We start from the raw sequence: 27,531 nt of genomic DNA, 5'->3' as shown, positions 1-27,531 counted from the left end.
AACTGCATACACAGGCCGAATAATTTTTGCATATAAATTAATACTAAAGCAAATCAAATTTATCATAAGTTTTGCTCGATATTTATTCGACTGAATTCATATTTCATTTTCGCAATGCAATATAAGCTCGTGGCTATTCTACTAGATAATACATTCATTTGCCGTTCGGATTAAACTTTGCACTTTGATTACACTTCTTAAAAATCTTCAAAAACTTTTGCGATTTCGTTGCATTTATGGAAATTTTCTAGCCCACTTCTTGATTTTAAGATATCGCACTGTGCATAAAGCACCGAATGTTTTCTATCAAATGTACTGAAACATGTTTGGGTGTGGCGTATGTAAAAAAGCGTATCCTGTGTAATTTTACGATAAAAAAGGGCTCATCTCATCAATCAAAAATTATCGATTTTCCGCATAAATCCCCAAATCACTTGAACTATGTCAAATTGAACATCATTTAAAATGTGCCTCTGTGTCACATACATTACGTTTTATTTGTCATTAAAAAAACAATTTTACGAGATTTTTTGTTCATAAAATCCGGTACGTGATATTATGGAGTGTTATTTATCAGTGAATCGCTTGAGTGGTTGTCAATCAAGGGTGATGTGGAACAAATTGACATTTACAATCAATTTGATATTGTTACCAGTACATTGTTTGACTTTAAAATTTAACGATTGGCCATGGATATAACGTTTGCCTGTTAATTTTCTCTTTACCCCATTATGATTCACTTTTATTAATATATGCGGAAAAAAATACGTGGTATAACACAAAGAACACACTCCAGAGAGAAAATTCAATGAGCAAATAAATGCCAACTCACAGAAAAAAACTTTTCCAACAGCAAAAAGTGCCAAATCGGATTTTGTTTTTATTTTAAGGTCAATCAAGTGGAATTACATTAAACAGCTTTGCAGGCAATAACTACAACAAAAGCACTCTGATAAGCTTTTGTTCATATGCTCATATCTTTTTCGAGAGAGAGAGAGAGAAAAAAACAAAATAAAACAAAAAATATGGATAAATGAAGCACATCGATTCTGATAAAAAATAAATCCGTAGTGCAAAACCGCAAGATTTTACTTGAAGTTCTCTAAAAGGTTTTCTAATGATTTTGACTCTTTAGCAAGCAATCATTACCACATCATTTTTTTGTTTAGAATTATGAAAACGACTAATTGAATTACATAAACTTTTGAATCCAGAATGTGGACAAAAAAAACTGATATTATTTTGAACCGAATTGAAAAGCATGCTCTCCAACAGTACTGAAAATAAAGTTAAACAAGCATTTCGCTTGTTAACATGACTTTCCAATCGAAAAACTCTTTCCGAAAAAGTCGTTTGAAAGGCAATAAAAAAGTTCGATCTACTTTTCACAATGAAAAAATTGCCCGATAAAATCGAATAAAAGACCAGGTGTGTTCTGGTGTTTATTCTCAGTCCATTTGTTACAATTTCGTCTATCCCGATCAAGTTTGCTAATCCAAATGTGTCTTTTCAGTTGTGGTAGCACATGTCGCAAGTATTTTTATTGCTCTCTGGTTTGTGGTCGCAAGCCATGTATGTTTTAAGAGTGGTTGAACACGACCATGCCAAATGACACTTTGAATGGAACTAAAGTAGATTAGGCTGTCGTTGCAAATTCATCAAATGACACGAACATTTGTTTCGAAAAGACATTCTTCTCGTTTGTTCATACATCGATTTTTGACTTTTTGCATTAGATGACACGTTTGAATTCGATTGCAACTTGTGCCTCATATCGTTTCATTTTGAAAATTCTCTGGATACTATGTCAAGTTGATTTACATAAAGTGATGTACAAATTGTTCAACATACAAATGTGGCTCAGAGTTCAAAGAAATATGTAAACATTCAGGATCATAATGACATAAATACACACACCCATATATAGTCTCTCAATCGTGGCATTCGGTGCATCAGGTTTACAATCAATTTGATGAATTTAAAATGAATGCTCTCGATGGTAAATTGGATGATAAACACAAGTACATCTGTGACTGATGTTGGATCTGAACTATTTTTTCGAACCATCTTAATTGATAAATCAAAGCTAAATTAGGTCATAAGTGCTAGCACCGAACATGAAATGTTCGATATGTACCCACAAAGTATGATACTGTAATTCAATTCATGTTATTAATTCCAATGGAAAATCATTTATTCAACTGCATTTTCTCATGCATATTATTGAATTTGGTAATAACAAGATGACCTGGTTCACTGGTTGCATTTTCAATCTCGATACGTAATCGCATTCGTATACTAAATTACTGATGGTTTTAATTATGTAGAATTTTACTGACTTTAACTTCAACTGAATCTCAGTTCCATTCGATTGGAAATTTTCATTGAACTCGCTTAAATGCATATTAAGAGTTAAGCGAAAATTTCGTACCAAACTATTCATTTATAATAACTTAAATCAGGCATAATATCGATTATTTGGTAAATGTTAAACAGATTGTCAAGAACAATGAAATAATTACAGTGTGAAAATCATTGGAAATTCATTTCATGGTTCGTTCTTTCTTGCAGATTAACTGTTAACAAAAAGTTGATTTTAATTTTAATGATTTTATTATTTTTCTTTCAGATATTTGATGATTATTACCATTTTCATCATAGCGAAATACGAAAACGTTCCATCGAGCCATCACATCATCATCAAACACGATTAAATAATGATGATCGTGTGCGATGGTCGCAACAACAGCACATAAAAACCCGGAAAAAGCGTGATTTTCTTACATTTCATGACCAGAAACCGTATCCAATGTTGATGGGTAAAAATCGTGTTATGACCAGCGATCCAAAATGGCCTGCTATGTGGTACTTGGTGAGTAGTCTCTTTTTTTTAATTAAAGGAAACCGATAGTGAATGGTGCATTAAGACAGTTTTGCATTTTTGGTTGAAAAAAAGTAATCAATTTTATTAAAAATGATAAAAAGTGATCAAAATGCGAAAAAAAAACACCAGAATTGTAGTATTTGGTATTAAGTAAAGTACATATCTTGTAAAATTTACATTTACGCGCGCAAATGTGTGTCGTATCAATTTCGGCAATCAATTTGAATGCGCTCTTACCAAAAGACTAGAAAATACTCTTTTGGGATTTTGTTCCCTTCAAATATCGAATACATACCATGGTATTACAACCATGAATTGGAAAAACCTATGTGAGTGGTTTACGTTATCAACGTATCTATTGTCGTTTTGTCGCTCCCTCAAATCGATACCGGCTCCCTGCAGTATTTGAATTTATGATTTGAGCAAGAATAAAAGCGCTTCCAAAACATTTGCCATGACTAATAAATATTCATTACAGCACATTACTAAAACACAACACTCGCTGCATTTATCTTTCACGTCAATATGTGTCGGTTATTTATAGATGAAAAAGGGAATTTTTATGTATCCCAGAGGATGCATAAAAGTGTAAACGTTGAAATGCAACATTACCCAAATCTAGTCTGGCCTTGTCTACTTTCCACGGTGCAAACAATAAAACCCAAAGAATAGACATTTTCTTAATGAAATTGATATATCCAGTCACCTGCATCGGAGAAAAAAACAAACAAATTGAAGAACATTGTTTATCTAGCAATATCGATACGCAAACATACACGTACACACATAGAGAGAGATTGAACAACGAAACAAAAGCAATTTACCACAAGTTTGTTATAAATGTTTACTTTGGGTAATTGTGGGGATAACCCATTTCGATTTATGCGTCAAAACAAGCAATTTCTGCGATATTCTCTCGAACAAACAATGAATATTTACTTTGAGGTTGATTAAAATGCACATTTAGAAACATACTTCCGTTTATTTATCATATTTTGATACAAAATATAGAACAATCGTAAATCACTTTACATGGCCAGTCATTGAAATATTGTAAGAGATGCGAACTTGGCGAACACACTTCAGTTTTATTGAGCAAGTTCGCCATTTGAACTGATTTACTCTGGACATCATAATTTCAATATGGAAATGCTAGGTTTGTTGACCATCATCACGTTCATCAGCATTTGTGTAAATATTTTCATAGACCTCTAGCCAATGCACTATGCAAATCATTTAAAAACCCTCTCAAACCATTATGCCGTGGTTTTTGTTTACATTAGCATATTATGAAAATTAGCATTTTGAAAAGCCAAACATTAAGTCGGTCGAATTGTTGTTTTTAACGATTTGGATTTTCGGGTTTGATAGCTGTAACTTTTGGAACCATTTTCAAAGTTCAACATACGGAACATTTGAAACGAAACATACGAAGTTGCTCACTTAACCAGAGCGGTGTCGACTTGTTTTCATTGACTTTTATCATTCGAATCTAAACGATAATTATAAATATAAATGAGTCTAATGCTGATATGAGCATATTTTTGTTATTGAAGCAAATGATAGTGGTGCAGTTCACCGTTAATATTATTATACAGTTGAAAATTTGTTTGATTACTTTTACTTTTTCATTTGAGTTTTTAAATAATAAAGTTGTAGATATTTTTCAAATGTCAAATGCTTAACTTTCTTCAAGTAACTTACACAATTCGGATTCCCTCGGAGATTTGAACATTTTAAAGCTTTGAAATGCAATTGAAATTAATTGCATTTGGGAGCAAACAGTGTCACATTTCATTATTATCTCGAGAGATTTTTTCTACATTTGTTTAATTTCCTGTGTTTCAGCATCGTGGCAATGGACTTGATATGAATGTTATTCCAGCGTGGAAGGAAGGTATAACGGGTAAAGGAATTGTAGTCACTATTTTGGACGATGGCCTTGAATCTGATCACCCCGATCTGGTGGAAAATTTTGTAAGTACAAAAAAAATGCCACAAACACACACAAAAAAAAAACTTAAAACAACTTACGAAATACTTGTTATAATGTTGAAGTTATATCTGCATAAATAATAAGTTTCGATGCACAAGAATTATTCCAAGCTTTTTCATTTTAAACTTATCAAATGTTATAAAGATAATCTGTTACCCTGCAAAAAAATACAGTTTTTTACAGTAAAACTAGAAGAAGAAAAAAACTCACAGACTTTTCTGTTTCACGCTAAAAAAAGTTCGTTCATAAACTACTAACTCTGCGGCTGACAATGTGCAAAATTTGTTATGAATTTTTGTTTTTTTTTACCATGCGTAATGTCCAATAACCTTACTTGATGTCGCTTCAATGACATCATTACCAAAATGTGATGGCAAGAAGCTTGTCACAAGCTATGGCAAAGCAAAATAGTACGAAAAATAAATAAAATGGATAAGATAAAGTTTTACTGTAACTGTATGATTGCAGTGGATGGATGGTTCCATGTATATAAACTACATATTTCGTACAACTTTTTTTTTCTCGTTCGTATGAAGAACAAAAACGACGAGAAAAAAATACTCAAGAAGCAATAAAGCATTTAGTCATATCTTCCGCTCAGACGATTGTGTGCCGAAAGCGAAAAGTTTTCGCAAAGATTATTTTTCTTATGTTCAACCGAATGTCACGGCATGGATTTTTATTTCACATTTTCTCAATGTTCGAATTGTGCACAATTATTCGGTGTATCATTTGGTGTGACTTTTGCACACAAAGTTTGGCTATTTTGAGAGTTCATTTTCTTCGGTAATTAAGTGGAACAAATGCTTATGATTATAGGTGATGACACTTTCACCTACGCCATATAATTCTTTTGACTCAATGAACAAGTTATTCTTTCGATCGTTACGTTAAGTTAAAAAGTGATTTTGCCCGTTTTTAATGGCATATTTATTTCGGCCAAAATGAAAATGATGAAAGCACTAACAAAAACTTACGATTCTTTCTAAATGCCAGGATCCAAAAGCATCGTATGATGTGAATAGTCACGACGATGATCCGATGCCACATTACGATATGGACGATTCAAATCGTCATGGAACTCGGTGTGCTGGCGAAGTGGCAGCTACATTTAATAATTCGTTATGTTGTGTTGGAATCGCACATGGTGCAAGTGTGGGAGGTGTTCGAATGTTAGATGGTGATGTGACAGATGCCGTTGAAGCAAGGTCATTGAGTTTGAATCCACAGCACATCGATATATACAGTGCTTCATGGGGGCCAGATGGTAAACATATTTTTTTCTTCACAATTAATTCACTGCATATAGCTAAGAAATGCTAATCAAAATAAATAACATTTATAATTTTGATACCAAAAAAAAAAACAGATGATGGCAAGACAGTAGATGGTCCGGGCGAATTGGCCACGCGAGCATTTATCGAGGGTGTCACAAAGGGGCGCAAAGGAAAAGGAAGTATTTTCATTTGGGCATCTGGCAATGGTGGAAAAGATCATGATAATTGCAACTGTGACGGTTATACAAATTCAATTTGGACGCTGTCAATTTCAAGCGCCACCGAACGAGGACTTGTGCCTTGGTATTCAGAAAAATGCAGCTCAACACTAGCCACAACATACAGTAGCGGAAGCAAAGAAGAACGTCAAGTGGTTACAACTGATTTGCATCATTCGTGTACAGCGTCGCATACAGGCACGTCAGCATCGGCACCACTTGCCGCCGGTATTGCCGCATTGGTACTGGAGGCAAATCCGAGTTTAACCTGGCGAGATTTACAGCATATTGGTATGATAATCGTGCATTTTTTTTGTGCATTTTGTGTTCGGTATCGATTGTTTATGTTTTTATCATCGTGCAGTGGTACGGACAGCAAAACCAGCCAATTTACAAGATCCATCGTGGTCGAAAAATGGAGTCGGTCGTCGTGTAAGCCACTCATTTGGTTATGGACTGATGGATGCAGCTGCTATGATTAAAGTTGCACGAACATGGAAAACCGTTCCTGAGCAACAGCGCTGTGAAATCTATGCACCGTCATTGGATAAGTATGTTTTCATTTTGCATTCACATTTCAAATATAAACGTACTTAATTTAAAATCAACATGAAATAACTCTCATTCTTTTTCTTATTCGGTTTGTACTTTTTTGCAGAGCAATTTCACCGAAAAGTTACGTGGTTATAAGCTTGAAGGTGCAACCACATCAATGTGAAAGTGTTAATTATTTGGAGCATGTTCAAGCCAAAATTTCATTGACATCACCAAGACGAGGTGATATTCAGATTTTTTTAACATCACCAGCTGGAACCAAAGTAACCTTGTTAACATCCAGGTAATTTATATTTCTTCGCCAAAAAAAAAATCATTTTCAGCAGGAAAGAAAAGAAGAACTGTTTGTAGCGGACATGCATCATGCTGTTCATTTTGCTTGTTGAAACATATGGAAACTGTTTTTCCATGTACGAAACAATACATGACAAGCATTTAACAACTAATGTTTTCCTTCTGCCGTTGATAGGTGATGTTTATACAATTCAAAATGAAACTCGGTCGTAAAGTTTTAACTTAACACAATGTAATCACTTTGTACAATGGTGGTAATGATGTTGATCATATTTTGTTTGGATGATGGGCCAATTTCATCATAAATTCATATCAAATATTGGCACACATCAATTTACATATTCAGGCAACTGTGCGTTAAACAAACAAACAAACAAACAAAACAATGTGTGTTTGTTTAAAATATTGCGTACGTCATACGCACACTAATTTAGCGTTTAGCAAATCTTCCCATTGTATTCGGTCGCATATTCAACATTGTGCGCACAAAATCAATGCTCCAATGTGTATGTATAATGAACAAATATGAATTGCTTTCCGGTGTCAGTCGTTTGCACAATGTTTGCATTCTGTTCAACACTTTGACAGAGTTTGGCATCAAGCGGATGGCGAATGTGATTTCAACTGAATTTCCTTAAGTGCTCACCAAAGATAACAACAGATTTCTGTTTATCGAAACAAAGTCTTTCTATTGAATGTGCTTCATTTCCGACCAAAAACTTTTTTCGAATATAAAAAAGAATCCATTTTCGAATAATGTTCCATTAATATTAATATTTTTGAGACATAGAGTGGAAAGCATCACTCATTCTTTCATCAATTAATAATCAAAACTTGGTTCGAATGATACATGTTTATACATTTTGCAAAGCACACAAAATTACTTCAGTCATTTTTTATGTGCATTTTGATTTCGGAGTAATAAATCAGCCATAAACATGGTCACTAGTCATAGTCATCCCAAGTAGATGGATAGTGCTTTCTAAAGATCCATGCTGAAAAGTAAATTTGTGTGCGGAGCTAAAGCGTTCACTCACGCACATAAATGGATTGAGTAAGTGCGAGTGTGTGTGTGCTTATGCATGTAGTGGTCATTAACGGCAGACACTTATAATGAATAGCATCATCAGCATTCATTTGCTGATGTTTTGCTCGTCGGAAATTGAAGTGGTTATTTATGAATTATTCAAATATCTATTCGATTATGTTGATTAAATCCAACAATGTGATTCGCATATGGCTCAATTGCGGTTGTCATTCAATCTGCATATACACACACACACACACATAAACCCATGCATGCATTGTTATTTACAATAAACCGATTTGGGTTTACTTTGATTACGAATTTACTACTTTGTATTTATATAAACTAATCGTTTTGAATTTTCTCTCGTTTAGATCACACGATAGTTCACGTTCAGGATTTAATCAATGGCCATTTATGTCGGTGCATACATGGGGCGAATCACCGCATGGACAATGGTTGCTCGAAATTCGAAACGAAGGACGTTTTATGGGTATGTTTGACCACCTGTATTCAAATTAGAATTAAAAACACCAAACCGATATTGAAAAAAAAAAACAGTCAACTAACCAAATTACTAATCAATTTCACGTAGCCAAAGTGTTAATGTAATTTATTTATGTTTGGAGAAAACAAACAAACGCATTATAAACTCACATTTCATTACAATATATTTGTCTGTTACAATTTTATTGCTCTCATTTGTGATGAATCGGTGATGGAACGCATTAATCACTTCGATTTTCCAACACATTGACCAAACGAAAAAACCATGAAAAACCAATAAAATCTCTTGTTCGTTCTGGCTGTGGGGCGCATTTAACGTTGTCCAAATGAAATAGGTCACACCGCTTTGAAAGGATGGTCGTTGATATTCTATGGATCGAAACAACCAATTGATAAAAACGATCCAGTTTCAGTTCCTCTATTACCATTGAATACACTTTACAATACACCGAACACAAACAATCAAGCGGCAAATGTGACAAAGGGAAACAACGGTGGCAAAGGAAATCGTAAACAACAACAGCAACAACAACATCAACAAAAATCATCACAGTCGAATGGATCGCAATCAACGGGGCGCAAAAATGGCAAAACAAATGGAAAAAATCAAAATGGAAAAAACTGGAAGCCACGTCTCACATCACCACGGCCAACGCTAACAACGTTATCGAACAAAAATCGCAACAAATTCGAACCAATGAATGGCATCGCGTTCACAAATAAAATCATCGCCACAACCACCATACGACCAATAAAGTTGTCAAACAATAATGTAGACAATAAAGACGGCGAGAAAACGGTGTATATTAAATCGCCTGTCAAAGCACCCAAGCAAATAAAAGAAATAATAACCGTCATCAGTACAAGACTCGACGATGGCAATGAATCGATATCGACGGTAAAGAGTACGACAAGTGCTTCCGTCGCCAAATCGAATGTTGCTAGAATAACGACAGCATCGCCACTCGATGCTCATTTCGAATTAGTAGGTAGTTTTCAATATACATCGAATCCAAACATACCGAAATTATTTCAACGCTACGAAAAAATCCAAGAATTTTATCCCGAATTTCATCCATATGTTGGACTGCCAAAGGCATCGTCATCGGTAAGCAGCTCGAGTGGAGGCGGAAGTGTGGCCGTTAAACCGTCACGTGATGGTTCAAAACACAATCATTTTACATTTATTTCAAATAATCAACAAGCCCCACCGTCGTCAACGTTTGCCCAAATATCAAATGGTCGAAGTCACGAAATTTTATCATTGTCACAAAAACCATCAACAACAAGGACACAAAGCTCAGCCATAATTTCATCAACCAATGGAAAGGGTTAGCCTTGTCAAATTTAAAACAAACATATGTGTTGTGCACCCCATTTTTATCGTTTTTTATTCATTTTTAATCCGTTCAATCGAACAATGTTGCAATTCCTCACTCCTCAGTTCATATTTGATTTTATGTACTTTAGTTTTTACGTAGATATTTTATGCATTCTTATGTCTGTTCAGCTTGCTTCATATATGATTACAATATTCCAAATGACCATTTGTCCGATCATTATAATTCTTGACAGGCGTCTACTTCAAGAAATAACAACCACATTGCATTTTAGATATAATTGTTAATTAGTGATTTACTTTGTAATTAACGTAAATTTACATGCGAACCGCAAAACCAATGCGAAAATGCAATTAGTTTACCGTTTATTACGGTTCATTTATCAAGACTACAAAACACGGATTTTATCATACACTTGAATTACATTTAGTCCTTTGCATACCGCCCTTCTCCATTTCATATAAATAGACAAAGATACAAACACACACGCATACACACACACACACATTACGACCATTAACAATCTAAATAAACGTATGCAATCGTTTATTTATGTAAATTGAAAGCTTCAAATTGGGACTACCAAATCTCATTATGCATCCACAGTTTAATTCCCATGTATCCCAAGCACATACAAAGTGCGCAATTAAACATTTAGAAGCTGCATCATTGGATGGATGTTGTATTAATCAGAAACTCTCGTTTTAATGCTTTTCGCATGTTCACTCTAACGATAATTGGAATATAATGATTTTATTTTAACAGTGAATTTAATGAAAGATTGTCTGTTTTACAAATTGCACCAGAAATATTTAAACAGCTGACGTGTATTATCGTTTTTTACGTGAAGATCAAACTCGAGCAGCATGCATTATTTTAAAAAAATGGTTCTATTTGGGAATAAAATTTTCCATCCGATATCAAATCATAAATAAGAAATTTCTCACTGGCACTCACCTTCGTCAATATTATTATTTGTAATTTGAATTTCCTATAACAATGTTTATTTAAAGCATATTCAAGTAAACTTTTCGAATCGAGTTCAACTCACTGTTTTTTTTTTTAGGAAATCTTTTTGTTCACTTTTCGAGAAAAAAATTTCATCTCTCAAATGTATCCAATTTCCATGCAGTTTCATTTCGACTTTATTTGAATTGAATCTGTGCAAACACAAAAATATAAGCATTGGATCAACTCCAATTTAAAATTACATATTTTTCTGTATGATTTTGTTTATTCAGTTTCAATAAATGCATTTCGTATGGTGTTTTTCTTAAGTAGAGATTTTTTTCTCAAAATATTGTATTAGTTTCATACAATAGATGGAAAACATCCTATGAATTGCATAATCTATAGGAAGGAATATGGATATGGCACACGCGGAAGCAATTCCAAGTAGTATTCACTTTGCATACTCACTTAGAATAGAATCAACTGTCGAACACATACGAAGTGATTCTTTTTTTTTCGGTAGAATAACAAAAGAAAAACTTTATTCTCTGTTTGCCTTTCGTGCTATCTATCGCATACTGCTTTTATTATAGCACATCGTAATACAAAATTGTTGTTTAAATTGAATTTCATCCGATTGAGTTGTCTCAGTTTTCAAATGCACATTTTACGTATTTACAGTTTTAAAAAAACGTTGCGATGAACATGAAATCGAAAAAGATTCCAAAATGAAAGAGCCGACATTTTTCGGTAAAATGAGCACTTCAATTCTTTTGAGTCAATTTTTTTTCCTAAAATACTACAGAATCCGCCAAGATAAATGACGCGTAAATTTCATTATCTGTACGTCGTGCATACGTTTAATTTTTTCAAAAGTTAATTGCAAAATATGCCGTGACCATCAAACATCAAAAGGTTTTAATTACATTAAAAAACTATTTTAAGTTTGTTCTTTACTCTTGAATAAGTTGAATCGATTAAAATCTTCTCATCTCGATTGCATCCATAATAATTATTTTCTACATTTCAAACGTTATACCTCTGCCAGTAAATGTACTCTTTATGTGGCAAATGACATTGATTTTGATCAGACTGTGGGATGATTTACATTATAAATCTGAAAGTTTTTTAATTTAATGCAACAACTACGCTTTTACATGATAAATTCGAAATGCGAAAACTAACGCACCCTCTCGCTCGTATAGGCGCTAAATTTATCCAGAAGTGAGGTGGAGAAAGAAATCAACGGAAATAAGTTTACAAAGTTAAAAAAAACGGGTGGATGTGTTTGAGTTTTTCTTATAAAAAACTGCAACAAACTAAAAGCTAACGATAAATAAGCGCCATACATTTACACATGTTTGCCGTCTTTTACAGAAGTTGGTGGAAAACTAATGCACTTTAAAAGCAGCTGCAACGGCAATATATACATTCGCACGTAAATTTAATCCAGTAATCGTGCGAAACAATACTAAATTGCATTTTTTTACAGTCAAAACCAAGCGTTTTTTTTCTTATATCGAACCGATGTGTAACGTACTAAATGCTCACATATGTTTTCTCCTCATCATTCGTCATACAAAATGTGATGAATTAATAAGTGTGGCCGAAAATTAGTTTTGTTACCCAGGTGAATACTATAAAAATTGAATTAAATTTTTAACAACTGTCCTATTTAAAAATTAATTTCCAAAAGAATTCGTTTTGTTTCAACATCACCAAATCCATTAAAGTTTAAATTTTAATTTCGGAAAATGTGAACAAAATGTAGTTTTTGTTCGATAATACAAATGAACAATAACGTCGGAGGAAATGGCTATTTTTAAACAATAACTTCAATAACTTACGTACACTTGTGGCCCACGCAATGCCACTGAAATTCTATAGACTATGCAACGTGTTGGAGTATTTATAATTTATTGCACATTTTCTGAGATTTTCAAGAACACCGAAAGGATAGCATTAACTGCAACATTGTATTGAGGTAATCAAAAAATCGCAAGGTGTAAGCGCATTTTTTCAATAATACGAGAATCTGTTTTCGGTCCGCAGGAGGTGTGAAAATGCTGCCATAATTGAAACTTAAAATCAAAAGCATAAAGAACGTGAGAGTATTGCGAACATAGTAGATCATTTCGGTCACGTTCGATGTACAAGAAACAGATGAGCAGTAAAAAAAGATCTCTTACTCTACATACTTTAACAGCATCAACGACACGCCAAAAAGAGCTATATATTTGGTTCATATAATTTCCTGCATCGTCACTTATTATGGAATGTGGAAAATTTCATGACATTTCATAGTAACTGCCTTACTTTTACGATAATTTGTTAAAATCTGTAGTTTTTTTTTTTGTTTCTCTTCTCAAATAACTTCTCATTTTGGTGCACATGAGTACAGGCACAGACGGTATATCCTATTAACGATCAATTAGTGTTATGGTGACATAAAGTTTTCACATAATTTTTTTTTTTTGGTTGAAATACTAAATTTTTACTGGTCCGCTCGAATAAAATTGGCATAACTCTCATTAGCCATCTGAGTAAAATATTCATGAAAATATGCTTTTGTTCTCAATTGTTGCGGGCAGTAATTTTAAAATCGACTATTTTTCCCTCGTAAATTCGCATCAAAGGAAGCCGCGTACAAACTGATAGTCCTTCGTATATAAATCGAAATGAGTTTTTTTTAAATAATATATGCCATTGTTCAAAATGGCTCAACATAAATAATGCAGTTTGTATAATTACATCTCATAGTTGTTGTTGTTGCTTTTCGCAAAAAAGAAAGGCGTTCTTCGTATTATTATTGATGATAATTTGGACACCATAACATTTGGTTCTGTAAATTGCAATGCTACATTCTTATTTCGCATAAATCGTTCGTAGCACAACGCGAGCGAAAAAAAAGCATAAATGCCAGCCGATAGCAATGCTTTTTAATTATTACCACTGGACTTGTTCCAAAATCAATAGAATTTTTCCGTAAATACAATTGCGCTTAGCTCTGTTTCCTCTGCACTTCAGCATGGTACGAAGAATGTGTGCTCAAAGCCGATGAGACAAGTAAATGGACATAAATTTGCGTGTTGGCAACAATCAAGCCGATCGAAAATAAAGGGTATATATACACACACGCGCTCACCCTCCCTCTCGCTCATGAAAAAAGGAGTCAAATTAAATGTAATGCCCATTTCAATGTTCATAACGTACAATTTTCTTCTGCATGAAGTGTATTATATCTACTAGTATGTATCTATTTCGATCTGGCAATTTTGTGTTCGGTCGAACTTTGCTATTGCTTTTCTATTTTCTTCTCCTTTTGCGTTCGTAATTGTGCGCTACGAATAAAAAAAAGTATACAGAAAAACACAAGAACACTGATATATTCGATGCCGTTCATGAATTCATACCACATTGAACAATTGAACTGAATCGAAAAATGGCTCCCACTAAGTATCCGATGGCATTGTCGGTTTTCAACCCCAAATGACATAGAAAACAAGAGCGGCCAAAGCAAAACGCTTTTTATACAATCGCCATAGCGATTGGCATTTTATGGCACATGAAACTGTGCCGATTCGACGATTTTTATTTTTCATTACGTTCGACCGAAACACACAAAGCCATGTTCACTTTGTGGAAAACGATGAAATACACACAAAAAAACACCATAGAAAACGTAAAATGACGCGACATTGAACATCGAATAGAATTTTGTCCATTTTCTAGTTGTATCTTCTTTTACTTCAAACAAATGTCCCGTCTTTATTATCTGGCATTAATTCAATGAATTGTACGCAAGGAGCTGAGTGAGAGAAAAAAAAAGATAAACATAAAATGTGCTCACCATAAAACAACTTGTGCTGCGTCGAACACATTCACAGCGTGAAGCTAAGCGGAAAAATGAACGAGCATATATAGTAAATCAGTTGAAAAAAGCGATATGTGCCAAAATATATAAAAAGAAATGTGATTTTGATCAGTTTCACCACACCACACATATAAATGCATACATATAATGCATGTAGAGTGGCGAATAAAAACTAAATCCAATGTCAAATGCCGTTTACTCTGCAACAATGGCTGTCAAATAAAGTATATTTTAACATTTTCAACGCTTTGTATTTCCAGCCAAATCTGATTGCTCAAGACATGGGGATAGAGAAAAGAAAATGCTTAAGCTTTTTTTTATTCGTTTTCTTTCATGCTGACACGTATTCTCAAACCATTATACCATTTTACATTGCCCATATTACCGCCGATTTTATGTTTTATCCCTTTGATTTTTAGTTCTCGTTTTTTCGAATTGTAATTCTTTTTCTTAGTCTAAAAACACTAACACCTAACTTATGTTTTAGAAGGATGCATGCATGCGTATATTTTTGTTAGAATAAAGTAGTAGTGACTTGAAAAGTTTAATAAAATCTATGGTTCTTTTTTGTTTGTTCAAAATTTAGCACAAGTCACTCAATGGGGTTTGATCTTGCATGGAACCGAAGAGCCGGCTCAACCAAATGATCCAAAAAGTTTTGACTTCCCACAACCAGATCCAAACTTCCTCAGCGAAATTGATCAAAGCTTGGACTTTGATCAAACGGAAACAGGACAATGGCGAAATTTACAGCAGGTAATTTGAATTCACCAACGATATAATTTCTTGTCAGTTTGATTGCTGGACAAATTTCATTCAATTTTCTTTTCGAAAAAAAAAAACAAATTAGGGCGGAGAAAATGGCCATAATGATGTGCAACGAACGGCCGCTTCAAATGACCAAACCGATTCAGCATGTCTAAAATCATTACCGAATAAATATTGCATAGGTTTGTGTTGTATATTATTGCTATTATCAACCTATCTACCGCTACTACACCAAATGACGTCTATCGAATCTATCGTTTCATTAGTTAATCTAGCCAAATTTAATTCGAAAATCAATCGTAATAATTTGTCTCGAATAAATAACAATAACAATGACAACAACAACAACAATAAAAACAATAATAACGAAATCAACTTAATAAATAATAATCAAAATTACTTATCGACTGTAACGTATCGACAAAAATCATACCATCTTTGTTGATGGTAGCTAGTGATTGTAAACATTTTTATTTAGCTTTTAGTAATTTTAAGTGTTGCAAAATACAGAATCAGCGCCAATTTTTAACGTGATCCAAACGAACAAAAACAAAAACAAAAAAAAAACGTAATCGATATCGCGATTCGCGATTCGCGAAATTAGCTCGTAGTTCAGCCAAACTATTACTGATGTATAGAGAAAACATATATGTATATTTAGTTTAGTAATTTTCTTTTTGTTTTGTGTGCGTTTCTACAATATTTTTTTTTGAACGGGAATTTCAAATAATGTATAATATTGACATTGAACATTGGCAGCTACTATTTTGAAGAAGGACTACTCTATATACATGATAAGCTGCTACAATATATTTGTGTAGTTATTATCACTTATATTTTTGAGCTATTTTAACTTTCATCATATATAACTCTTTAGTCAAGCAGTTGCAATATTTTAACCATCGCTCTTGTTGTAATTTACACACATTTTTTAATTGAATTTTTTTTTTCTGTTTTATAGTTTATAGTTTGCAAATATGTAAATAGACATTTCATAATATTCTACTTTGGGATTTTTTATTTTGAAATCCAGAAGAAATGTTCCTAGCCATTAATCGAATTGGCATGAGCTATGTTTAACTGCGAGTTTTGTGTTTTGTTGTGACGTATAACGGTATATCAACGTGAAAGGTTTGAAGAAAAAAGCAAAAAAGCGTGTAGACTTCCAAAAATAGTCTGATCCAATTCAGTGTGCTTTTGAAGTTATAAGTCTGGACGGTAATCTTCTTTTGAATGTTTAATGCAATTTTTCATCGTATAATTACTCTGTCCATTTTTGTTGAATCCCATGTACAACAATGCTCCGTTTACTTGTGATGTATTTCATTACTTATTAAACAATGCAAAGTGCTGATAAACTGATTATCGTTTTTTGAAGGAATTTCATTAGAAATTTGTTTGTAGTTGTAAAACTCAACAGCAGAATTTTATACTATGTGCATTGTTAAAAAAGAAATAATCATAAGTTGTGATTCAAAAGAAGAAGCATTGAAATTAAATAGACATGAAAATATTCAGTTTCCTCTTTTCTAAGCTTTAACACAAAATGTGTTAATCTCAGCACTCTCATGAAGATTTCCTTGCGAAATTGCATGTCAAAATGAGTTTGGTTTTCCGAATAATTCACATATACAGAGCAACTAAATTGAAATACAACCGAATTAGATTAGGACTCGGTCGGTCGCTTTCATGGCATGCAATAAACCTTTTTGATACCGCTACAACTATGTATGTACAATATATGATGTTGGAAAATGTACTTTAAACATAATGTACATCATCATGCTCGGACTGAAGGTGTGACTTAAAGCGACACTCACATATTGAATGGACGATTCAATGGATTATATAGCAGCACATGAAGTATAGGGTTTTTTCCCTTTGGCATATAGATATGTTTATTGTATTATTCTTTGATTTTTCCTTCGTTTGTTTTTCTTTTCCTGAATAGTTTTATCTCATTTTGCAATGTGTACAAACATTGAATGGTGTTACTGCAATTGTCTCATATCACGCTCTATTTTGTTCCATTGTTACTCGATTGAAGTTAAAACTCTGCAACTAATTATTTTCAGCAATATTCAACTACAAATTAATAATAAAACATATCCATATAGGTTTTTTGTTTGATTTGCTATCGTTCGCTTATTTTCATTTAAAGTTATTCAGGGAAAATTGAATTGGTTTTTCCATTTGATTGTATTTTATAGAACCCCGAATTATATTTACATGCGAGTTTCTGTTCTGTTAATTCTGCTAGAAAGTTTATTGCGAAATAGTTTTTCACCATTTGTTGAGTGAAATAATTTAATGGAAGCAAACGATACAACTAATATTATATACTGAAACACTGTTTCAACATATGCAAAATAAAAATCAATCGAAAAGTTAACAAGCAGTCCCACTCAAACGCAATTTCATTCATTAACAACAAAATGATCACTCGAAATAACACTTGATGCGTTATGATTCTGAAATAATCATTTTTTCCGACCGGAAATAGGCTCAATCTCGTCGTTTGTAGTTAAGAACAAAAGTACCAATCGAAAAATAAATATTCGATATCTTGGAAATAAAAAAAAAAGCATGCAAAAGTCTAGAACTTTTCGGCTGTCTTTCTATTTAGAACAAATAACATCAAACAAAATTACACATTGTTTAAAATTCGTAAATGTAGCTAAACAAAAAAAATGTAGCTAGATAAGAGATTTTTTTTAAATTGAAATCAATGTTTCGAATAAATCATCCAATTTTGTGCTATCATATGAAGTGATGGAAAAATTCAAACGATTGCATAAAATTCAGGAAAATAGCCGTCATCAAAAATGAACATGAATTCACATTGCAATTGAATAATGCATCTAATTTTTTAGGCTAAATACATATGTTGTAAATAAAATTCAACATTTAAATAGGATTAGGTGAAATTTTTTCAAATTGTCTCTTATGAGCAACCAATAATAAAATTGTATGTAAAATTGTATATTAAACAAGAATGCTTAATTAATTTTTAATTTAAAAACAACAACAACAATACATACAGTGAATGGATTGATTTTTCGGAATAAATGACGAATAGAGTGCACATGATAAAAGCAACCTAAGTTAATTACAATAATTCTGGGAATAAAAACATATAATTATACTGATAGAACAACAGATATTGAAATTACATTATATATATATAGTTTTACATGGCGCAACCAACCGAATAAATGTGTGCAGATTTATTACTGTCTGTATATGATAATAGAATTTAAACAAAATACTTAATGATACCATTATGTTAATTGTGCTAAATAAATTAGGAAAAAAAAATTTAAAAAAAATCAAACACACACACACATCCAAAAACAAGACCACGACATATGTCACGTGGAAATGATGATAATCTTATATATAAAAATAGTCTCTTGAAACAAATACATTCGTATGAGAAAAACAACTTACAACTAGGTCTACTTTTTCTTTCATTTTGATCAAACTTTTTGTTCAACATTACTCTTATTAGCCAACGCACGGACAATATCATTTCAATATGTATAATAAGACGACTTTCCTTCTGAATCTACTTGTGTTCGTTGCTCCTGATATTTTCCCATTCGACATACTAACAAATTGTCTTTCTTAACCATCATCACACTCTCTTTAGTAAACACAAACACAAATTTTTATAAAAAGGTAAATGGGCACATATCTGCTTTATTATATATACATAAATCTTTTTGTGCATCATAACTAGTGTTTGCGAAACACTTTTATAGTAGAATATTTATACCGCACACAAAGTAGATGTCCACAGATACACACTGTCACGCTCATAGAATATACATAAATCAATCAAAAATAGCACAACCAATGCGTAACATGTAATGTCGGTGAGTCTCGTTTTTGTTATTCATTTGTTTGTTTCTTTTTTTTTCACCTCTGTTTTGCTTTTTTCTTCAACCAATTTATATCTCTCTTTTTTTTTAATCATAGTAAATTTGTATGTGCCTTTTGTTTGTTTAATTTTCCGACCTTCAATTTATCAGTATTTGCTGTTTTTCAATTTTGAGAATGGTATGGGCAAATATTGAGTCCTTTTATTGTATTAAATTCGGCTGGTATCAAATTGGACAGACTGTGATTTAAATTGAAAAATTATTGAAAAAAAAAGTGTAACGTTTTTTTTTAGTGTTGTAAATAATTTGTACATTTTTAAGTTGATTCTGTTTTAATAGGATGAAAATAATTTCAAATAATCATATTTGGATTTCATGTTTCTATTAATTTAAACAATTACTATTTGCTTGTTCCAGCAGAATATCATTTTCACACTAATTATTATAAATTAATTGAATTTTCATGTTTTTTTCTATTTATATTTATACCATAATCGACTTTTCACCTTTCTTGTTGCTTGCATACATGGTCATAACTTAAAAAAATACATTTTTTCTATTTTTTTTTTTTCGCATAGAATGTGAGCAGACAACATTTATTTATGAAGGCCGTTGTTATACAGCCTGTCCGGAGCGGACGTATATGTTGCCGGAAACACCGTTGATTACCAAACCTAAAACCAATTCTACATCAACAAAACCGCCACGTAAACGAGCTATTGTACAAAGTATTCCGCAGAAAAAATGTGGAGCATGTCATGCAACGTGTCTTAGATGCCGAGGACCGTTAAATAATGAATGTACCGAATGTCCGACAGAATCAATTTTACGAGGGGCTCTGCCAAACGAAACATACTGCGATCGTGCAAGCGAACACAACGAAAACGGATGGCCAAAAGTCATTAAACTTTTTGATAACGATCACAATTCAAATAATACGGAGCACAATTTTAGTCACAAATCAATATTTAAAGTATTTTTTGATCACATTTCCATTTATATGGTAATGGCTTACATTGTATCGGTCATAATTGTTATGTTGATTATTCGAATTGCGTGCAAATCATTTTATTCGAATACAACAACGACAATTAGTAATGATAAGAAAAACTACGCTTATAATCGTATTAACACGGTTGGATATGATGGTAATGATCACATTATTATGGAACACGAAATGATTATCAACACAAGCGATTCATCAGAGGAAACAGAAACCATAAAATAGATGAGAACAAAAAAAAAAAGATTTCAACCAATCCTAAATTGAACAGAAGAAAAGTTAGAAAAAGAGAAAAAATAAATGAAAAGAATTATTTAATGTTTTTGCGGTGGTTGTTTTATTTTCCAGATTTTTTGTAGTTCGATATTCCTAAATTACATTTAAACTGAATATTATCCATATTATGTCACGGTAAGTTCAATGCGATTATTTCAAACCGGGCACTCTGTACATAAATGCACCACGATCATCGTAGAAGCAATCGTGTAGTTTGTAAATGGAGCCTCGTTTCCGCAAATTTTGAGGAATATGAATGGTGTGTTGTAAAGGTTCAATTTTTATTCCCCTACCGATACTTGCGAGTGATTTCGTTTTCGTTTCATACTTGACTATTTTTTTGCTTGAGCTCATATCATTTAGTGTTAAGTCGACAACGTTGTCATCCTTTGATTCATGATTAAACTCATCCGAGTAAGTATGTTTGGGGTCCTCCTTTATTGATGGTACATCATTATGTGGGTCAATATTTGGATCTTTCAGTAGAGATACACTCAAATATGGGTCTTCATCGAGCTCTTCATGTTGTGGCTTATTTAAATGTACATTAGTCGATTCCATCAACTTATCGTAGGTCATGTCTTCTTTTCGTATATTTTTTGGTATTTTCAACTGAGGTTTGGAAACCAATGACAAATCCCGTGTTGCATGTGTTTGATTCTGCTCAAGTTTTGGATTTGTTTTATCACCACCAGTAACAGCATCATTTCCATCCTTTGTTTGGCGTCTTTGACACGTTGAAATGATTTGCAAATATTCCGTGGTTTTTGGCTTTGGAAATTCAAATTCGATATACTTCTGGGTTTGCGCATTCTGTATACTATCAAAATTACGATTACTAAACTTTTTCAAATGATTTTTTATATCCGGATCCAGATCTTTCATTTGATTTGTTTTTAATAATTCCCAATTTCGTTTAACGCTTTCGTCGTGCATTTGAATACGTTTCAAGTTGAGTGGTTTCCATTTCGCTTTCAGTACTTTGATGATAACATCTTCCACTGCTGGAAAACTTTCCGATAGTCGTTCCGGTGTCCATTCTTCTGGTGCGGTTTGATTCAACTGTCGTATTTGCTCTTTTTCTGCCCACGTTAAAAAATTCGGTTGCTTTTCTGATTTGAAATATTTACTTTTGATGGTGTAATATTTGGTCTGTTCCTTTTGAACTTCCATTTCCGCTTCATGTTCTTTGTGCGTTCGATTGAGTTGAGTAAAATCAGCTTCGTATGTAAGATCTGGGTCAACTTCTGGATCCATTTCTACCTCAGTATTCTTGAATATTTTACGTTGTATTCGCACACCAGCCTGATCCTTTGGTCGCTTATTATTGGTTCGATACGTGCGCACAAAGAAACATGATGAATTTCTTGCAATTGGTAAAATTGCACGCAACATCTTCACTTCTAAAAATATTAAATGGATTTTAAATAGATTAAAATATTAGGTATGATTCAATAACATAAAACTAATTTTTACTTTTTTCTGGATCAAAGCTCTTGTTTTCAAAATACTTCGTTTGTCACGTTTTGTAAAAAACATTGCTTTGAGGGCGATAAACGTCAATAGTCACGCAGCACGAACGCGTCTGGCAACACTACATTTTATCTACATATGTTCTGAAATAGAGCCGGTTCTATTTATTCCAAAATTTGATTGAATTTAAAAGTAATTTAGATTTTCGTCAACACCTTTAAGGGAATGTTAATTTTTCCATCACTTTAATATAAAACTAATGTTTTTTTTTTCGAATAAATATTCATTATAATGTTGTTTAATATCTTGCCGGTATGTTAATTTGCTGAAAAATGGTCAACCCTGAAGTGTGAGCGATGCCATTAGACATTTTCATGTTGGCACTAATACATTTGTCTCTTCAGTTCTGTTTGTTGTTCTTTTGAGTAAATCACATTCATTGCTGATTGATAACAAAAATTTAATTTTATCTGCTTTGTTGTGAATTCCATTATAGTGTTCGCAGGCTAAAAGTGCAATCCATTTCATAGACATAATTCTAAATTAAATTAAGATAAACTAAAAATTCGTGTACACACATCATCATCATCCGTTCACAATCATCAAAGCATTTTTTTTTCATTCGTCAACAGGCCGCCATTTTTCTTTTGTCTATTGCTTTATATGCAAAATTTGCAAATTAAATTCAGCGTGGGCACCAAAATATTGGGAATAATACTTGTTCAACGTTGACATTTTGTATTGATTCAACAGTGGATTGAAATTTTGAACATTCATTTGCATACGAATTTTGTTTTTTTTTTTGGTCGTGATAAAATATCAGTGCGTTCAACTGTTATGGAAAGTCCGAACGGCGTTAATACAGCGATGGGTGATGTAGAAAAGCAACGAGATCGTGGCCGACGAGGGGAACGTGGTACACGATTTTCCGATAACAAAGACAGTGAATCCCGTGACAGAAGTCGCGATAAAATGGGTGGCAATGGAAAACGTGTCTACGTTTCAAATATTCCATACGAATATCGATGGCAAGATTTGAAAGATCTCTTCCGTAGAATGGTTGGTAACGTTGAATATGTGGAAATGTTTACCGATGAGAACGGCAAAGCGCGCGGTGTTGGAATTGTTGAATTCAAAGATCCGGACAATGTTGGTAAAGCATTAGAAGTTATGAATCGTTATGATTTGAATGGCCGTGAATTGGTTGTCAAAGAAGATCATGGCGAAGAACGTGATAAATATGGTCGAATTGCACGCGGTGGCCAAAATATGGATTCATCCCGAGGTGGCGGCGGTGGTGGTGGTGCAGGTCCACGTCGCAATCAAAATCAAGGCAGAGATCGTGACGACGATCGTTACTTGTTAGTGTTTTCATTTATTTCATTAATCTTTTATCAATTTGCTCTCTATACCATGCGCAAAATAAAACATTGATAATTCCCTTTGCCATATGAAATGCTGCTATTGGGGCTTAATCAATTTGAAATATTCTTTATTAATGACATTTTCAATGTCTGTCGCGTGCGCGCGGCTGTGTGTGTACGTCCATTTGTGCTTTTTTTTTTAATTCTCATTCACTACACAAATAAATAATATGCAAAATCCTTTTGACGCTTTTGACACAATTCGGCATTTTTAACACGTTTAATGTTTTAGGTCGCACAGCAATAGCAGTCATGGTGGTAAGGGTAACAGCGGATCGGGTAGCTATAATAATTTTGATCAGCAGCAAGATTACAACACATACGGATTGAGTCCATCGTTCTTAGCTAGTTTGAACATAATCGGCCCTTTGCATACGAAAGTCTTTGTTGCCAATGTGAGTATGATTTGATCAGCGATTTTAGCTGCTTTGCTCCTATTCCATTTTGTAGTAGCCTGTTTGAGTATATCGGTGTCTTGATGCTTTTTGCGTTTGCACACACTACTTTTTAAACTGTCTTTTTGTATTTTTCTTGTTCCTGTTGAGACTGTCGACATTCAGCAAACTGTTGATTTCGTTTGAAATTTAACATTGAATTCTGAACATTTCGTGCTCAATGTCATCGATTTTTCATTCACTCGATTTTAGTCTTATTTTTTTCTCAAATGACTTTTTTTTATATTGTATACTTTTCTATAACATTTCGATGTATATATCTATATGTTCCATATGGTTCCATACTACACTTCTGCTTTTCCACAATTATGTACGAACTGGTGTTTTAGATGTTATACACACTATTCCCTAAACAACGTACTTTTCCAAATTAGACTAATTCATAGAGTTGTTGACATAGTTATTTTTGCATAAATTTTGTTTTCGTTCAAAGTTCGTTACTTTTGCCTGAAGTTGTCGACGTTCTCACAATATATTTCACATTGATAAATAATGAATTTTACATTTTGGTACTGTTAAATTGGGTCTATCGTCAAACTGATTATGGCTGATTATGGCTGCAACGCGATTTCTTTCTTTTCATTTCAGTTGGACTACAAGGTTGATGCAAAGAAATTGAAACAGGTCTTTAAATTAGCTGGCCAAGTAATGGATGTCGAATTGTCGGTTGATAAAGATGGTAACAGTAGAGGTTTTGCTGTCGTTGAATATCAACATCCGGTTGAAGCGGTTCAAGCAATTTCAATGCTTGACCATCAGCTTCTCTTCGATCGTCGCATGACTGTTCGCATGGATAAAATTACCAAAGAAAAATTGCCTGATGGTTTAGGTGGCATTGGTATGTCGATATCTGTTCATTTCCAAATCCCCTCTTTATCTCTTTTAATTGATTTTATTCACAATCGAAAACCAAACCAACAACAACAACAACAACAAAATTTTAAACAAAAAAAAATCACACAAAAACACATACATTTTACGTACATTGAATAGTTTAGCATTGATGTTCTTAATTCTACAAAAAGGTTAATCGCATGTTTGATTGTTTTGCGTTCGATGCGCGTTCTCTTTCTTCTTCTCCTTCTTCTCCTCGTTAGGTATGGGTTTGGGTCCAAATGGTGAACCGTTGAGAAATGTTGCATTAAATTTGCCAAGTCTTCAGAATCAAAATAATCTTGGCGTCAGTTCAAATAATTCAAATGCACCCGTTCCAGTTGCACCACCACCATCATCATTTTCATCTGCCGCAAATGTTTTGAATCAACAACAAAATTCAATGAATAATTTGGCCGCATTGAACAATGTTGTTGGCAATTTGAATAATCTCAATCCTATATTGTCGACATTGGGTCTTGGTTCACTTGCAACAAATTCAAATGATACGGCGAACAATTCAGCACTTGATATCAATAAAATCGTTGGCGCCGGCTCATCATCGGGTAATTCAGCATTGAACGTTGGCGGTGGTAGTGGAAATTTTTCAGGTCTTGGCGGCATGGGCAGTGGCCTCAATCAATCAAATCGCCTAGAAAATACACTTTCAAATCCATACAGCAGCAATACATTCAATACATTGTCATCAAATCTTGGTCTTAATTCAAATGCAAACAGTGGATTTGTATCGAATCAACGTGATTTCGATATTGCTGGTTCGGTTCGCAATTATAATTCACAATCGGACGACTTTGGACGTTTACCATCACAAAATTTTGGCGCTTCCCTGGGCAATGGGGCCGGCTCAAACAATTCAAATGTCGGCGGTAATGTTCGATCACAAAACATCTCCGACACAATTTTAATCCGAAATGTAAGTACAATTCTCTAATATAAACACCATTTCAAACGGTTAGTTCGAAACGCCAAACCTATTGAAACTGAATTGTGTTTTCTTGTTTATTTTTATAGCTCCCACCAAATTGCACGTGGCAAACATTGCGCGATGAATTCCGATCATGTGGCGAAGTGAAGTTTGCCGAGATTCGCGGACAAGACTGTGGTGTGGTTCGATTTTCAAAGGAACGTGACGCCGAGTTGGCTATAAGTAAGTTTCATCTGAAGCACATTTTATAGCACCGACATTAATTGTATCATTCTTTCAATTTTCTTTACAGAACTCAAAGACGGATCACGTTTTGATGGTCGCAAAGTTGAAGTTTCATTCTTTTAACTGTAATAAAATACTCATATTTTGCATCTCATCTTTGGTAGATTCAAAACTGTTTAGAATAATGTAAAATTTTAGAGCGTTTTTTAAGTAAAACAAAAAACATTTCTTTTCTTTTGACGTAAATGTTTGAGATCAAATTGCTAGGAGTGCATGATTGGAGGGGCTAATCAGCAGCGAATACACAATTATGTGAAGATAGGAAGAATAAGGTCGAGTTTTTGTTTGGCAAATTAATTCAAAGAAATCAATAGTTGAGAAATCAGCGTTGGTAATTTGCTTTCATGCATTTATGGCATTGTTTAAGTTCCACTTATGTATTTTACAATTTTGTAGTTTTAGAGCTAGCAAAATAAGTCGTTTCATAATACCCCACATGCCCTCTCTGCAGTATATTGTTTATTTTTTTACTAATTTCCGCATACAATTCTACTCCATTTTGATTTTTACTATTTGACAAGTTCTATGTTAAGATTTAACATTTATTGTATTATCCCTCTTCCAACTTCCATCAAATTCTACTATATGTGACAACAACAAATGTATCGACAAATATTCCGGTCATTGAACATTTTATTGTTCTTTTTTTTTGGTTGCGAATAGTAATAGCCAATTGTAGAATCCAATGAAATTAGCGCAGATGATATAGTACACACATTCAAACGCATTCAATTAATTTATACGGAATATTCACAATTGTACTCTAGCTACTGTGTTGGGCTAGAGACGATAGAAATGAAACATTTTAAACGATTTTTTTTTTCAATAGATTGTACAATACCATATTATTCAATTGAAAATATTTTAACATGAATAATGATGCTATAGCACTCACAATTTCAACAAAATACAAATAAATAAACAAACAACAAAAAGTCAAATAAAAAACGGTGTTTTTAATTATTTAAATATGTATTTTTTAATCATTTCTGGTTACAATCATTGTTTTAAAAAAAATTATTCTCAAATCCAGTGTTTACAATTGAAAATTTCTCTTTTTCTTATTCACAAGAATTGAAGAATTACTATGCCAAATTGAATAGATCAACGATTCAATTGTACGGCACAACACATTTGTGACGAGGTACACACCTTATCAAATCACATCGACTATTTCTTATATTATTCCAAGAAACATTTCAAAAAATTATTTGAAAACTT

At 33.2% G+C, this 27,531-nt stretch overlaps 3 protein-coding genes across 4 annotated transcripts in view; 2 read left to right on the top strand and 1 right to left on the bottom strand.

Moving 5' to 3' along the window:
• Positions 1 to 20,865, top strand: part of LOC116348720 (furin-like protease 1) — a 100,422-nt gene extending 79,557 nt beyond the window's left edge. Inside the window, exons 3-13 of one of the 2 annotated variants that reach the window (XM_031779796.1) lie at positions 2,630 to 2,872; positions 4,733 to 4,861; positions 5,877 to 6,147; positions 6,250 to 6,666; positions 6,740 to 6,926; positions 7,034 to 7,213; positions 8,626 to 8,744; positions 9,094 to 10,089; positions 15,510 to 15,679; positions 15,774 to 15,873; positions 20,154 to 20,865. In XM_031779796.1, coding sequence (XP_031635656.1) covers positions 2,630 to 2,872; positions 4,733 to 4,861; positions 5,877 to 6,147; positions 6,250 to 6,666; positions 6,740 to 6,926; positions 7,034 to 7,213; positions 8,626 to 8,744; positions 9,094 to 10,089; positions 15,510 to 15,679; positions 15,774 to 15,873; positions 20,154 to 20,803 — 3,462 coding nt within the window. In that variant the 3' untranslated portion in view covers positions 20,804 to 20,865. The remainder of the gene's footprint in view (positions 1 to 2,629; positions 2,873 to 4,732; positions 4,862 to 5,876; positions 6,148 to 6,249; positions 6,667 to 6,739; positions 6,927 to 7,033; positions 7,214 to 8,625; positions 8,745 to 9,093; positions 10,090 to 15,509; positions 15,680 to 15,773; positions 15,874 to 20,153) is intronic. The other variant, XM_031779797.1, reaches the window with a different exon arrangement.
• Positions 20,866 to 20,891: 26 nt separating this feature from the next.
• Positions 20,892 to 22,416, bottom strand: LOC116348723 (putative neugrin-like protein DDB_G0288135). The gene is made up of 2 exons (XM_031779800.1): positions 22,331 to 22,416; positions 20,892 to 22,257 (listed from the first exon to the last, which is right to left on the bottom strand). Exon 2 carries the CDS (start codon positions 22,247 to 22,249, stop codon positions 21,005 to 21,007), a length of 1,245 nt encoding a protein of 414 aa, XP_031635660.1. The 5' UTR covers positions 22,250 to 22,257; positions 22,331 to 22,416; the 3' UTR covers positions 20,892 to 21,004.
• A 301-nt stretch (positions 22,417 to 22,717) lies between these two features.
• LOC116348722 (heterogeneous nuclear ribonucleoprotein M) lies at positions 22,718 to 26,404 on the top strand. The gene is made up of 6 exons (XM_031779799.1): positions 22,718 to 23,688; positions 23,984 to 24,146; positions 24,795 to 25,044; positions 25,304 to 26,013; positions 26,112 to 26,247; positions 26,318 to 26,404. The coding sequence occupies exons 1-6, from the start codon at positions 23,165 to 23,167 to the stop codon at positions 26,371 to 26,373; spliced, it is 1,839 nt and encodes a 612-aa protein (XP_031635659.1). The 5' UTR covers positions 22,718 to 23,164; the 3' UTR covers positions 26,374 to 26,404.
• Positions 26,405 to 27,531: the final 1,127 nt, after the last annotated feature.

The sequence above is a fragment of the Contarinia nasturtii genome, unplaced genomic scaffold, assembly GCF_009176525.2.
Source record: "Contarinia nasturtii isolate CC-2019 unplaced genomic scaffold, AAFC_CNas_1.1 Cnas_scaffold_2678, whole genome shotgun sequence".
Lineage (NCBI taxonomy): Eukaryota > Metazoa > Arthropoda > Insecta > Diptera > Cecidomyiidae > Contarinia > Contarinia nasturtii.
The sequence above is the reverse complement of the archived record's forward strand: the minus strand, read 5'-3'. Positions and strand labels throughout refer to the sequence as shown.

Excerpts from the sequence above, each read along its gene's own strand:
- LOC116348722 (XM_031779799.1), top strand. The coding sequence starts at position 23,165 with ATGGAAAGTCCGAACGGCGTTAATACAGCGATGGGTGATGTAGAAAAG. Across the intron at positions 25,045-25,303 it reads TGATGGTTTAGGTGGCATTG|GTATGGGTTTGGGTCCAAAT; the intron begins GTATGTCGATAT and ends TCTCCTCGTTAG. Across the intron at positions 26,014-26,111 it reads ACACAATTTTAATCCGAAAT|CTCCCACCAAATTGCACGTG; the intron begins GTAAGTACAATT and ends TTATTTTTATAG.
- LOC116348723 (XM_031779800.1), bottom strand. The coding sequence starts at position 22,249 with ATGTTGCGTGCAATTTTACCAATTGCAAGAAATTCATCATGTTTCTTT.